Source organism: Sprattus sprattus (assembly GCF_963457725.1).
Source record: "Sprattus sprattus genome assembly, chromosome: 12".
NCBI classification, from domain to species: Eukaryota; Metazoa; Chordata; class Actinopteri; order Clupeiformes; family Clupeidae; genus Sprattus; species Sprattus sprattus.
This window is the reverse complement of record NC_137910.1, coordinates 22,836,542-22,851,392: the sequence shown is the minus strand read 5'-3', so window position 1 is coordinate 22,851,392 and position 14,851 is coordinate 22,836,542. Positions and strand designations below refer to the sequence as shown.

Below are 14,851 nucleotides of genomic sequence, written 5' to 3'. Positions count from 1 at the left end.
TGTATCGAGCAGCTGATTATGGCAACTTTCACAGCTTTTTTCCGGCTTGAGTCGGACAGTCGCTCCCAGTCTGTTTATTTGACGTTGTCACCGTCTGTCTGAACGCTCTGTCTCACTCACTCACTCACGCACGCAGGCACGCACGACCAAACAGAGCTGTGCGCTTGCCACACAACAGTCTCAAACAGGCAGGAGTCCTGTGCAACTCGAGACTATTTTATTTCTAACCCTAAAAATGAAACTTAATACGTTCACAAAATCGGTTGATAGGTGTGAGTTTGACGATCTCAGAATACAAAAAATTAAACCATTTTTGTTTGGGGGGGCTAATGAAACTTTTGGGGGGGCTCCAGCCCCCCCAAAATGGGGCTAGATCCGCCCCTGTTTCAGTCAATGAGTGGAGAGAAGTGACCTGTATAAAAAAATAAGCCTTTGGGAGGGTAGAGGTTAAGTTTGTGGTTTCAAGGAACCATAGCTGAATGCTCCCATTCCAGTCGGGTTTCCCAGAGAGCGAAGTTAACTCATCATAAACCGTACATTTAAACCGCACTCCGGCCTCCCAGTTTGCCACCTTCACCCAATACAAAGTAAATGTAGAGCGATTAAATAGTTTTCCCCTCTAGTGTTGGCGGGTCTTAATTGTGCACTTTCTTACTGTTTCTATTTTGCGTAAAGCGTGAGTTTATTATTGTTATTTATTGGGAAGTATTCGAGGCGCCTTCCTGTGATAGTGTTCTATTGGCTGGTTTAGACAATTTTTTAGCTAATATTGATCTGGGTCCACATGGAAAGGATTGTATATTTATAGCATAGTATATTTTCAGCCAGTCTGAATTGTTGCAATGTTTTGGAACGAGTTGATAAGGGACTACAATACGTCGTACAGATGGTGAATAACAAAATAAATGTATTTGCAATCCGTTACATGTTACAGAAAAAAACATTACAGCTAGGTAAGTAATATTGATGATTACAAAGATGATTACATAACATAAATGTAGATGCTTTCCATCTTTTCGCTGTCTAGACAGGCTCCATACATTTGGCAGTAGGCCTAAAATTTTCTCTTGAACCAAGGTTCTCTTTTCCGTTGTGGTTTATTTGTCTGTCTGTGCGCATGATTACGGTTGAACTGCAGGCCCAACTTTCATTTTAACCAAAACGCAAGGGCCAAGGTCGAACCTTTTGGATTGGATCCAACTCACAGTGTAGCTCCACAAACTTAGTTTTACTTTCCCTTATGTTGCCCCGTATGGCATCTGGCCTTAGCATGGTTTGCTTTCTCTGACTCGAATCCCATTAAAGTTTGAATTTGCAGCACCTCTCATCTTCCATTAAAAGTAATGGATTGTTATAAGTTACATTTACTTTGATGAAGTAGGCTATTTCTAATAGTTATATTACTTATTACACTTATTAAAGCCCCATTATGCAACAATTATACTTCATAATTAGGGTTAGGATAAGCAGTTTAACCTTAAAATAACAGCTTAAAATAAATTGGGTCGCTACAATGACTTTTAATATGGAGAATTGTCTCCGTGCCATTGCGATACAAGGGTCCTTAGGCATATAACTGCGTTCTGTAGTTTTGCCTGCCGATGCCCGCCGACCTGACTTTGATTACCTTCTGCAGATCTAGTAAGTAGCTTATTTGCCGTCTTGCTTTGTCTTGTATTGCACTTGCTTGATGTTTGACTGTGTAAGGACAGTCGTTGAGTAACTAGTTTGTCATAATGTCAAATGTCAGCACATTTCAAGAGATTTCGTTAGTTTTGGCTGCTAGCATGCCGTTCGCGAATAGCTATTGATCCGTTGTGCTGCTTTAACAGGGTAACTGATCCGTAACCTATTACATTTCAAAAGTAACCTAACCCAAACTTGCTTGTAGATGGCGTCACCTTTTCGTGCGCCTCACCGAGCTGATCAGAATGCCAATTTGGGTAGGGATATTGAAATTGTGGTTGTGTTTCTATCTGAGAGCAGTTTACATGTAAAATCCCATGGACAAGATACAACAAAAATACTAGGCTACCTCAAAGGCATATCAGTGAAATTATCTAAAACAATAATTTTCAGTGTTTGTACAGTAATAACCCAGTAGTTTTGACTTGACATGTTTAAAAAAAAAAATAAAAAAAATAGCTCCTCTTGTTTCATGAAAGGACAAGAATTAAAGTTAAGAATACCCCTTAGAATCACCACATACCAGACTCAAAATGAACACTTCAGAGGATTGACTCTTGTCTATTGTGTTTTGATATGTACTTGTGACGAAAATGAAGGTAAACTAGGAAAAAAAAGACAAGAAAGAAAAACATAGTTAAAGGTATGTTGCAAAATATAGCAATATCGTCTTTATTGTGTCTCTGGGTCAAGTCTTGAAATATTCAGACATAAATCCAGTATAAAAAAAATGCATATCAACATGGAACTACAGTAAAGGGATCATGAATTAGTAAACTGAGAGACCTAGCTTGCAATCCAACTCTGTCATTTTAAAAATCCCACAAACAATAAACCATGAACAGCAACAAAAGTTTATATAAAATTTTAATAAGTAAAATTTACAATAGCAGGTTAACCTATGTAATGAGCCCAAATATATATATATATATATATATATATTTGTATAGACATAGCTTTTTTTTTATTCCACTCTTTGAGACTGGAAAATATACTATATAATAATAATAATAATAATAATAAGTACATTTTTATTAACATAAGAAAAACATCAAAATACAAAACAACTCTTCCAACTTTGGGTTGAAAATGGTGGAACTCCAAACAGAGTCTACTCTAGAACTCTAGAACATTCCCCTCAGTGCACTTCCCCGTGAGCCCATGCCTCCAGAGTTGTTGTAGAACGCACCACCACGCCCTGCAAAAGAAAAACAATCAGACCACGTTTTACCCATGTGTTTTAAGATTGAACAGGTTAAATTGGACTTATACAATCAGTTTGTATTTTATAATAAAGGGAACAGCATTTCTTTTTAGAATGTGATACTGACCACCCATGTCAGATCCTCCACTTGAAGTTGAGTTTAAAAACAGCTCAATGTAACGGTGCTCTGATGAGAGAAAAAAGAATAAATAAATATAAAAAAAGAGTTGAATGCATTAATTAACTCCTTTTTCATATGGTCATACTGCCCCCAAAATATTACCAGAACATCAATGAACACAAGAATGGTGACATGATCATTTAATTACATTTTGTAAATACTGGAACCCGTTGTCAACACTTGGTGACAAAAGCCTGTTTCATTTCCTCATGCAATGTTGTTTCAAAACCTGAATACGCTAGTAACCAACACAAAAGGCGTGTTTTGTCCCCATATACTTTACACTGACAATAAATCCAGATTTAGATGCAGTGCTACATAGAGAAAACACAGGCATTAGGGCTCTCTTGAATACCTGCTGCTGACTTTGAGCAGCTTTAGCAAATCCCTGACAATCCTCAAAACAAGTTTCCTGCGTGCTGACCTTCAGCATGTTGGACTTCAAAAGCTAGCCCTTTTCATTCTTGTGTAAACACCACGCTTGAGATGGTTTTGGTCCCTATACTAAAGCAGCGGCTAGGGGCACATACGCATGTGATTCTTGTCCTTGGACATTGCTGACACCGCATCCTCATGCGATGCAAACTCCACATCGGCTTCCCCCGTTGACTTGCCGTTGGGGCCCACGTCTATGCGCACCCGCACTGGGTGAAGGGGCGCAAAGAACTGCAACGACAAAAACACGACAGAGGGGCATTGCTAAACATCCAACAGAAGCAACCGTGAACATTGGAACTTAAAAAAACTGTCCCTTTCTGAGAACAGCAAAGTGGAGGCTGAATGAATGACTATGCTCTTACATTGGCAATGTCGGCCTCTGTGGCTCGGAATGGAAGGCCCCTCATGTGCACAAAGTGTCCGCTGTGGAAACTCGAACCAGTGTCGCTCCCTCCACTGTAGCCATGGTTGCTGCTACTAGCTAAAGGCACGCAGACAGACACAGACACACAAATAAAACAATAACACACGCGCGCACACAGACAAAAGCAATGTTGTGGGTTAGAATGCATGAAGGGGAACCTAAAACTAACCTGGTCATTGGTGTCACTATTGAACTGATCTCCTACCTCGGTTTCGATCTCCCCTTCCTCGCTCCTCAAACATGCCATTGCCAAAGCAGTAGTTGTTGAAGCCATTATAGTTGTCAAAGCCTCCATAACCTACAAAGCAGATTTCAGGTAGATGGTGACTATAAAAGGGAAACTACAGTATTTTTCAGCCTGGGCCCTATTTTTAGATATTTTTTGGGTCCAAACTGTTACTAAACACAATTAACAAACCAAATCAGTCCAGCATTAAGTTAGAATGTAGTTGATCAATTCCAAAATTTCCCTTTAAGTCTAATCGGTAAATACTCGAGAGCTAGAATATGCATACAAACTGAACAAATATTCCAGTGTAATATCCCATTGAAGTGCATGACAGAGTGAACGCACCACCGCTGTAGCTACCCCCACTGCGCATCTGGTCCAGAACTGCTCCACCTCTCCCTGGACCCGGACCAAAGAACCCACCGCGGCCCATTATGGGCCGATCGTACGGGCCTGGCCGCTGTCCCATCATCCTCCGGGGTACCTCATAGTATGCCCGGATCTCATTGCGGCTGCTCTTGAATATCTCGATGTACCTGGATTCAAGAAGTATGGAGTCATTATAAGCTAAGCTAAGCACGCAAAAGGTGCATTTAATCTTGATCCTAAACACTATTTGAAACTTATAGAAATATCTTAAAGATTTCGGTGGGTTTAGGCCAGCAAATGGAAAATATGAACACTGCATTAAACTGAATGTCACTTCCTTAATTGGATGCTGTAACTACACAAGAGTGCTTCTTTAATTGCTTTCTTACAATGAAGACAAAGCAGATAAACTAAATGCATTTTTGACATATTAAAAGGCCATTTCACCCAGTATCAATCATACTCTGACTATTGGCAGTGGCAACTATGACCAGTGACTTCTAGAGAAACTCCAATGTTGTGAAGAATAAGGTGGGATCAATGCCAAGGTGTAGAAATGAGGGAAGGTTCGGATGAAAATGGATATTAATGACATCTTTTTTTTCTGGAGCAGAAAGATGCATGAACCCAACCAACCCTCCCTTCCCCCAACCCCCCCCGCCCCCACCACACATTCCCCTCTCCCTCTCCTCCCTCCCAGTCCTGGCCCCACAGTCAATGAGAGCACAGTCCAGCCCCAGCCCCAGTCCCAGTCTTGCTGGCCCCACCTGTGCCCTATTCTTTCCTTGTGTTTCCCCAGTGCCTTTTCTGCTATCTCCTTTGAGGCAAACTGCACGAAGGCTTCCCCTGTGCTCCTCCCCTGGTAGTCCATCGGCAATGTTATCCCATTTGGAACGATTTTCAACCCTTTAACCCAAAGGACAAATAACCCCACAAGGGGAGACATGTTATTAAAAAAAACCCGCAACAGATCCCAACTGTGGAGAAATGATCAGAAACAACACACCCCACAACCAAACCCTGCTACCAATTCAGACTTTTTTTTAGGAACATTATTTCCTGAATAACACTTGATTTAAGAACCAACCAAATATAACATTTATTATGAGTTAACCCATTCACGTAATGCCATATGATTGATCAGTTCAAGCTTTATACCACCAGCTGACATTAACAGATTTAGGTCACTTTTGCATCCAAACACCAAAGCACAAATTACCTGTTTCATTTGTTTGCTTTAAGAAAATATTTCAGTGCTATATATAATATTTGTAGGATGAATCAAGCCACCACATTCCTTCAAGACAAGACTAGACAAGGCTCCATCAAAAATAGTGGTGCCATCCTCAGAATCGACATGCTTGCTTTGCAAAGAGCTCTTAACATTACAGCAGCACTGGTGTCAAGACATGGCACAAATACCTGCGAAGAACTGCACAATCTCCTCCTTGCTGCAGCCGAAGGGGAGGCCTCTGAGGCGCAGCGTGCAGCCGCTGCTGCTGTCATAGTCGGTGGGGCCGCAGCGCTTCAGAACCCAGTCCATCTCGCTGCGGTTGGACTTAAATACTACAGGATGGCAGAGCACAGAACAGTTCAGATCAGCATGAACACAAAAAGAATGATAAAACTAAAACCAGGTCTGCTCTCTTCGCTGCTGTCTCAGTAGTTGCTTTTTTGATTATGTTTGGATAACTGAAAGCTGCACACACACTGAATGCAAAATTCATCTCCCCACAAGCAACAGAAGCCTCCGGCCACTGTGTGTCTCCAAATTATTACATAATGGGTACAATTCATAAACTGGTAACTATAATGCAGCTACCTAGATATCTATACTAGCCAGAAAAGGTATGAGGTGTGGTAAGCCACAAATTAACATTTGTGAAATGTAAGAGAGCCATTTTCAAGAGAGAACATCATAAAGCCTGAAGGAACCACCTGATCAAGGATTACACTCAGAAACTTCAGAGGAAGGCCTCAACACGGGCTTATTCGTACACTGTGAATGTCACCATTTCCATTCAAAATTATGAGAAGAAACTAAGCATTCTTTTGGATGGATGATTTAAGAAGTGAACTGATACACAACTTTCTAGAAATACAGTAGTTTACATGTTTCAGTACTACTGATGTTACACCACTGAATATCATCTATCTACCTTCAATATACCGATGACCCATGTATTTGCGATCCTTGGCCAACGCATTCTTAAAATCCTCTGCTGTTTTCAGCTCTACAAAGGCCTCTCCACTTGGCCTCCCCTCTTTGGAGTATGTGAAACATACCCCATTCACTTTCCCCACAATGTCACAATCTGAAAAAGAAATCAAACTGATCAATATCCACCCTTTTTAATACGTACTGCCTTAGGGTGCTTGTTGTAGTTGACTACTGTACTGACCACAAAAAGAGTCCTCACCAGAGAAAAAGGAGGCTACTTCTTCTTGGGTGCATGACCATGGTAAACCCCTAATCCGCACCACGTATCCCTCATCATTGTGAGACATTTTCAATCTGTCGACAGTTACTAAAAAGGAACAAAATTTGATTAATTCAAAGGCTAAAATAAACTCACTCAGGACAAGTACAGTGCACCATAGTCCTTGCTCCAGAAAAGGCCTGTTGCCCATTACACAATAATTTGTTTGTATATTTCCTTGTACGACTCGGAATAACCTACGGTAAAAAAAAAAAACTCCAGTTCACATGCCTGAATGCAGGTGTAGAATGTGTGGGCGCATGTGGAAAATCAACTGTTTCAAGGTTAACTTACATGACATTGACACTTACACAACTTAAACCCGTTCTATCGCGTTTGGATTTCTAAAATGGTGCATTTAAACTGTTTAACGTAATTGTACACAGGCACTGACATATTACTGCAATATTTATGCAGAATCATCAATTATAAATTAGCTTGTCGTGGGTTAGCCAAATTGCAAATAATATTGACAGAATATATTTTCCAACGGAAACAAGGCTGTCTCACTAAAACAGCTAGCACTGTCGCTACTAACGTTGAGCATGACAACAGTGACAGCTCAAACTTAGCCTCTAACATCAAGTTTATGAGTTCCCAGATGTAGCATTGACGAAGAAGCAAGCTAACGCCACTGACACCCACAAACCATTACATTAGCCTTAGCACCAAAGTCTGACATTGACTCGACTACAGCGAGCTTCACCTGTAGCATAGATCGATGTTCTGGGTAGTAAGTTAATAAGATAACGTTAGCTCGCTAGCTGGTTCAAGTTGCCTAGTTTATTGGCCAGTCAAAATGCACCATTTCGCTAGCATCTGTATCCAAGAGGTGTATTCATTTGCTAAGGAGACGGATGAGTTAACGTTACTCTCCTATGCTAGCTAGCCGAATTACAAATAGGAGGAAGAGAGTGTTGGGAAATGACACTAAGCACATTATCTGTACACCACTATATTTGCAATCTAGCGACATATTCACACACAAGGATTCGAGGTTGGCAAGAAGGACAAGTTCCACCGCCACTTCACACAGAACGCTGTGCCAGCTAGCAAACATTAGCTAGCAGGACACCGTAATCGGTCAAGCAACGTTGGCCAAAACGGTCATCTTTTCAAACATGATGAACCGCTATCACAATGACATTTCATATTGTAGTTACTATAAACCAGACGTTTACACGAACTTCTGTGAACAAATAAATGTACAACCACACAGGAGTTAAACAACGATGTTTATCTTTACCGTCAACCGCCTGCCTGTCCTCAGGTAGGTAGCTAAGGAACAGCGTTTAGGTAATCTCTCGCGAGACTATGTTTAGTTAGTGTCTTTCAGGCAGTTCAGTTACTGCATTAGAACCACAACCAAATTCCATACAATGTCTCTGCCTTAACTTGATTTTCTACATAGAAGTGGAATTTGCGATAGTGGCAAAAACAGGTACTTTCCTTACACCTGCGGATGACAAGTTGGCATACAGACAAAGCACAGCATTACACATCTATGCATGAATGCATGAGATTTTATATAATTATAATCTGTCTCTAACCGACTGGCACTTTGCAATGATTTGGAAATACCAATTTCCTGGTGCCTGGGTAATGTCGGGTAAAACTTGAGTCTCATAGCAGGCCAATGTTTTGGGGAGCAGGTCTGATGGCAGGATTTGCAGACTGTGCCTTTAAGGAAGGGCTTAGATGTGCTAATGCTGAGGGTATAAAGTCTAACTTCCACTCCACAAGGTAAACCAGTGAAAAGTCAGTGTTCACAAGAGTTCTGGAAAAAAATTGCAATGGATATACCAGTTTTCATTATGGATGCTTTTACCAATTTACCTTTCAAAGGTAATCCGGCATGTGTATGTCTGCTGCAAAAAGTAAGTCAAAGAGTGTGCTGTATTTATTAACCACCATTGTGCCCAATTACATTATAAGCTTGATGGTGCCTTCATGACAGTATAAGTGTGGTGGTTTCTTCAAAGTAAAATTGTCATATAATTGTTTAATATTTACAGCCATTGTCAGAGGAGTTGTACCAAAAAATTGCAACCGAGATGAACTTGTCTGAAACAGCCTTTGTGATTTGTAAAAATTCAGCTGACAACTTCAGCACAGGTATTTGTTTTTGTATGTTTGCATGAACTTTACAAAGTAAACATGCCATTTGGATGTAGCTGATATGGTGAATATTAAAAGGCTGTTATGTACGGAAAAACATTCTAAAACTGAAATGGTGTTGTATACAGCCTAAATTTATGTTGTGTCCTGTGAATTTGAAATCAAATGTGAGAGTAAAATTGTAGTGTATTTTATGAAGAGAGATGGTATTTTAAGAACAGCTTCAATTTCTAACACGTTTCATCTTAAATACTGCTTAAACATGCCTAAACGTATCGCAACAGTTATAATCCTGTTTTTTTTGTCCACCAGTGTGCTGTACATTACAAATGGTCAAGCCCTTTCTTTGCTGTGAACATATTAATCCCCTTATAGTTAGTGTTAAAGTTTTAGGATATAGTTTAATTGCTACCCATCAAAATACATCCACCACTAAGACATTTCAATAAAATGCAGGGGCAATAATTCTGAATGGTCATATTCTTGCTAGTTTTCAGAAGTTTTGACATTTTATCAGGTGGGGAAAGTTTAGGAACCCTCAGTGGGACCTTAATTTGGTTGTAACATAAGTATATAAACAAAGCTTTGTTGTTTTTATCAGTTATATGGTAAACCTTTAACTTCACTGTTATAACATTTATTTCATTCTGTTAGTGTCACGTTTTAATTTACGTTGGTTCAGCCCCACTAATGAAGTTCGTCTGTGTGGACATGCCACCCTTGCTTCATCAGCTGTACTGTTTTATCACAAAAGTAAGTAGCCAATACCCTACTCCCTACTCTGACCTTGGTTCTGTCTTGAAAGATTGAACACATATTGACTTTGTTATTGACCATTGATATTGTTAATTCATCTAGCCATAAACAGATTGCCCTGAATATGATTTAAGGTTATTTACTGCTATATTTTTTTTTTGGTGAACTGTCAGAAAATATAAACCAGGAGATAGTGTTTGATACTCTGAGTGGAGAGCTATGCAACCGCATGCGTGGGGACTGCATTGTGATGGATTTCCCCCTATATACAAGTACTCCCCAGGTCAGACTCAAGAGATTTCTTAACACGTTTTCATGATCCGTAAGGAAAAAAAATAAAAAATACTACAGGCATGAATAAGAGTTTCAAGAATACATGAATAAGAGTTTCAAGCTGAAGCAATGGCATTTTTGTTGCAGGATCCAAATGAGGTTGCAGACTTAATTAAAGTAAGTAAAGAAACATTTTGACTAGCATCAATTAACCAATGCAGATACCTCATACACTACATGAAATGCTACATTTTGTTTTGTTTCTGAAACTGTATTACAGGTCGTTGTGGGAGACTTGCCCTTAGAGGATGCACGATACAGTGATGACACAAAAAAACTGTTGTTGCGTCTTGCTGACACATGTGACACGTAAATCCCTTTTAAATTATAAATAATATATTTTATAACATTGGGAAATGTACACATTATGATATATATGGATGAAACATATTTTGTCTGCTGGCTGTAATGTAAAGCTTTATAAAACGTGTTGCCTTGTGACTACATGATGGAATAGGGAGGTATCACCAGCATTTTCTTACATTTTATTCAATAACTGGACACACAAGTAAGAAACTGGAGCAGTGCAACTGTAGGTTCAAGATGCTCTTCTCAAAGGTGGATTACTGCTTTGATTTGGATTGCAATGCTTTGCCAGACTAGCCTGGATACCAGCCCAAACCCCGCCCACAACATTTTTGGTCAGGGAGATTTGGTCTGGCTCTGGGCTAATTGGGAGAGAGTTTCATCGGTCGGATAAAACCGGACCAATCAAATTGTCAGGGCGGGCTTTATACGTTGATGGACAGATACCAACGCTTGAGTTGAATTAACCGGTAGATTCGAACTCCGACCAAGATGGCCGCGTCTCGGGTGCTTAGTGTGGAATATTTTATGTGAATTAAGCTATCTACACGACTTTTTAATGTCTACATTGACTCGGTTAGTTGTGCATGTGCAACACGAATGTTGCATTTTATTGTTTGTCTTAACTAAAGCTCTCTAGACCATTATTGTTAGATCATTGCTATCGCGTACACAAAAAACCCATTGAAACAAACTGTAGCTTGTAGCCTTAATGCTCATTAATTAACGTGAGCAGGCATATCTCAACAGACAATACTACGTTGCTCTGATTGGTTCTAGGTATCCAATTCAGCGAATAGGCATTTTCTTTCCTGGTTCGTTGAAACACGCCCCATAATCATAGCCCAAAGGTTCGGTATCAGACTCATATTCTGACTAGAATCATGAGTATGACATCGTCAGGCTATTGCCAGACTGGAAATTGGACAGTTTATTGGATCTAGAATCTCATCTCCCCACCTGTGACTTTCTTGGTAGTAGGATGCTTGTTATCAGCATACTATGGATCCAAAGAACCTGAAGTCTGCTTCAACTGCCGAGCTTCAGACCACCTGGGTCTGGGAGTGGTGCAAGTGGACTATTGCATCCCATGCAGCACTCTGTCTGTGGTACAGTACAACATCTGTTTGGCCAGATAGTAGCTTCACAATGCTACCTTGCCCCTGTTCTCCCCTACAACTACATTCTCCATGTTTCCATCTTCGGTAGTAATTTTACCTCAGAAAGAATGAGCAGGGCTTCAGCTGTGGGGACCATATAGTGATTCTAGCAGTCTTCGTTACCGGACTCTAAGCCTGCATCTCTTCATGAGTAGATCCTTTTCTCCTAATTCCTTGTTAGCTACAAAAAACACTAGTTTCTTAGTCTGAAATTCATATAGAAATAGAAACCATAGTGGATATTAGCTTGATGTTTTTCAAACCCTATTGATTTTTTTCAAGACCTATTGAGGTGGCTGTGGCTGGCGCGAATTCCTGCTAAGCTCTGATAGAAATGTTGATGAAAGGCCATAGCTTGTTCAGTCTAGCAGTAAAAGTTCTCTCTGCACTCATTATGGTACTTAATAACCATATCTAGATCCCCAGTTAACCACAACTGTACACATAACATTGGTACAGTGTTGCATTGAATCCAGAAAGGCATGTCACTCACTGCAGAGATAGCAGTTTCACAGGTCTTTTATAAAATATGTGCCCCTTCCAGCAACTACCATATTGTATTTTAATCCCATAAAAAACACTAAATTGGAAGGATTATGCACTAGGGCAATGTTTTCACAACTATTGGGACAGTAAAATGTGATCCTGCACTGCTGTTAACCCTCAAAAACATAAACACACATCCAATGGACAAACATATGTTGACAATGAGACTGCTTATTAATCACATGCTGTGCTGGGGGTGAGTTACTAGGGATGCATTACTTTGCATCTCGGCCTTGGGCCCACTTCAGTTAGCGGGCTCTGCGATCGGGGGGCTCTCTATATTCCATAGAGAGATGTTGAGCAAGTCGATTGAAAGAGAATATTAGGTTATAGTTGTTACCCCAGTTCTAAGAGTGAGACATCTCACCAGAGCGCCCTTCTTGCCTTCCGTGAGCTGGTTTCTGAAATAAGAGATTGGGTCTGTGCACTAGGTTTTGGTAGGAGGAAGCGGGACGTTTTTGAACTGACCAATTAGGCCTAAAGGCGTGATTGAATTGGGCTTCAGCAAATGACCACGGAATGTCTTGCTCATCTCCCTCAGAGAACCCGGGTAACAACCGTAACTTCGTGCTTTGGGGCAGGAAAGCTTCATAACAGGAATGTTGGACTACCTTCCAATTATAAGCACCTTCATAGTGGTCATAGAAAGGGAAACAGAGTGATGGTTATGCTTGTTACAACAGTCCAATGACCTACTGGAAGGGTTTACTCCTAAGTCTCTCTGGGTACTCATAAGACTTTGACATTCCCCTCTTCATTCTATGCAGACACAAGGTGACAGTTGATAAAGTTCTTAGCAGAGCAAAGAGAGTGGCTACAGCCCACCCACTGGGTAGTCTTCTGGTAAGTCAACAATCTGCAGATACATCTGAACCCTTCCTTTCATCAGGTCAGCACTGACATCCTTGAGACCAGATCCAGAGAAGATGATGAATAGTGAACACACTGGCAAGGTTAAAGGTGTAATTGTCACCATAAAGGGAGCCCCTGAATCCCAGCCAGGGTATGACTTCTTCTCCAGGTACTTCTCACCGTGGAATGGGATTCCTGAGGACCCAGTAACTGGTAAGACTACTGCAATTAATATCAAAACACTGCTGTCAGTCAACTGCATGAGACTAGTGTGTTAACATATATACATCTCATTTAATCTCTTTCTCATTGTCCATAGGATCAGCGCATTCTGTCCTTGCGAAATATTGGTCAGAGAAACTGGGGAAGCAGAGGTTGCTAGGTAGGAAAAAAAGCGTGGATATGTTAGAAATGCCACTGCTACTGCATTGAAGCTGACATTCAAACATGCTCTCTAAATATAATGTTCTAATACTGTGACTGTCTCACTGTCTCCATACACTTAAACCCTAATCGTATGTTGTCCTCAGAATTGTTCTTGTATTATGTAAAATTGGTTTTGGGGTTATTGGTTCCAGACTGTCAAATGGTATCCATTTTCACTGGCATTGCCTGTAGCACGTCCATTTTGTTTTCTGCTAGAAAACTTGCATTCCGGACTAGTCCATTTGTCAAGATTTTCCATAGCTGGCAGACAATTCTTTCTTGACTACATAATCACTATATTTCATGCCAGCTATTTACTTCTGAGACAGGAGGGTAAGCCTATATGGCAGAAGACTACTGCAAATCTTGAGATGTTATGGTTGATCATCACTTTTGAACCATCTCCACCAACAAATTTGTCTGGCCATTGTGGGGCAATCAGGGCTGATGAGAGGCCGATCGATTCAGATGAGGGAATACATACTAATGTTTGGCCAGTCTGATCTACTGTTACAACACTGTTTTCTCTTTGTCAGAGGGGCATATCACTCTCTCCCACCAGCACATGCCCATGGTGCAGCCAAAGGTTAAGAGCTAATGACCCTAAGGAAACATTGAGCTTTTGTCCTCTGCCAGGCTGGTAAACTATTAACAGAATTGAATGCCTCCACTGCCAGGTTGGGGATCTGCATATCTGAAGACGGGGTGTAAAGCACTCCCTTTTCTTCCCTAGCAGATATAGGCCAGTGAAGGTTATGGCTGGATGTAGATAGCCTTTGATAGTTAGCTGCAATTCCTACACTCTTGTCACTGCTGTGTGTCGTTCATTTAGCACGTGTGTGTCATAGGTGCCTCCATGACTGGTTCCTATGGGACTGCACATGGTGAGCTATATCTGTTCAGAGAAGCAGAACTGCTGACTGCCAGGTCAGACCTACCCACCCCACCGATCTGAGTAATTATGACCAGGACATATTTGTGAAGATCACCATCTGGTAGTCTGGAACCTATGAAGAATAAAGCTGAATGTATATGCAACCATGTCATTTGCATATGGGTTGTGTGACTTGGTAGTGCCATGTGGTTTTTTTCTCACATTTGTGACCAGCATTTTTTTATGCTTTACAGCCTACCAGAGCTCCAGCCGTGGAGGAGAGCTGGAGCTCGAGACCAAGGGGCACAGGTTGGACATTGCGGGCAGAGCGGTGTTTGTCCTTCAGGGAACAATGACCCTCTAGACCTGTGGAACCTGCCATTGAATGGATTATGGGAGTATGACCATGTCAGTAGAATCCTTATAGGACATCAAGCATCCATTTCAGTAGCCTGTTCTGTAATAATTT

The 14,851-nt window shown here is 40.8% G+C and overlaps 2 protein-coding genes across 2 annotated transcripts; one reads left to right on the top strand and one right to left on the bottom strand.

The window, feature by feature from the left end:
* Positions 1 to 2,581: 2,581 nt before the first annotated feature.
* Positions 2,582 to 8,048, bottom strand: hnrnph3 (heterogeneous nuclear ribonucleoprotein H3 (2H9)). Its single transcript, XM_080848412.1, has 11 exons — positions 7,998 to 8,048; positions 6,952 to 7,059; positions 6,691 to 6,846; positions 5,954 to 6,097; positions 5,299 to 5,437; positions 4,508 to 4,698; positions 4,139 to 4,231; positions 3,872 to 3,990; positions 3,602 to 3,737; positions 3,018 to 3,077; positions 2,582 to 2,884 (listed from the first exon to the last, which is right to left on the bottom strand). The coding sequence occupies exons 2-11, from the start codon at positions 7,037 to 7,039 to the stop codon at positions 2,811 to 2,813; spliced, it is 1,200 nt and encodes a 399-aa protein (XP_080704538.1). The 5' UTR covers positions 7,040 to 7,059; positions 7,998 to 8,048; the 3' UTR covers positions 2,582 to 2,810.
* A 756-nt stretch (positions 8,049 to 8,804) lies between these two features.
* LOC308373409 (phenazine biosynthesis-like domain-containing protein) lies at positions 8,805 to 14,746 on the top strand (the record flags this gene model as incomplete). The annotated part of the gene is made up of 9 exons (XM_080848900.1): positions 8,805 to 8,888; positions 9,027 to 9,126; positions 9,784 to 9,882; positions 10,059 to 10,168; positions 10,306 to 10,335; positions 10,439 to 10,527; positions 13,120 to 13,295; positions 13,402 to 13,464; positions 14,637 to 14,746. 9 exons carry the CDS (start codon positions 8,805 to 8,807, stop codon positions 14,744 to 14,746), a joined length of 861 nt encoding a protein of 286 aa, XP_080705026.1.
* Positions 14,747 to 14,851: the final 105 nt, after the last annotated feature.

Excerpts from the sequence above, each read along its gene's own strand:
- hnrnph3 (XM_080848412.1), bottom strand. The coding sequence starts at position 7,039 with ATGTCTCACAATGATGAGGGATACGTGGTGCGGATTAGGGGTTTACCA. Across the intron at positions 6,098-6,690 it reads GGGTCATCGGTATATTGAAG|TATTTAAGTCCAACCGCAGC; the intron begins GTAGATAGATGA and ends GCCATCCTGTAG. Across the intron at positions 5,438-5,953 it reads GATTGTGCAGTTCTTCGCAG|GGTTGAAAATCGTTCCAAAT; the intron begins GTATTTGTGCCA and ends TTTGGGTTAAAG.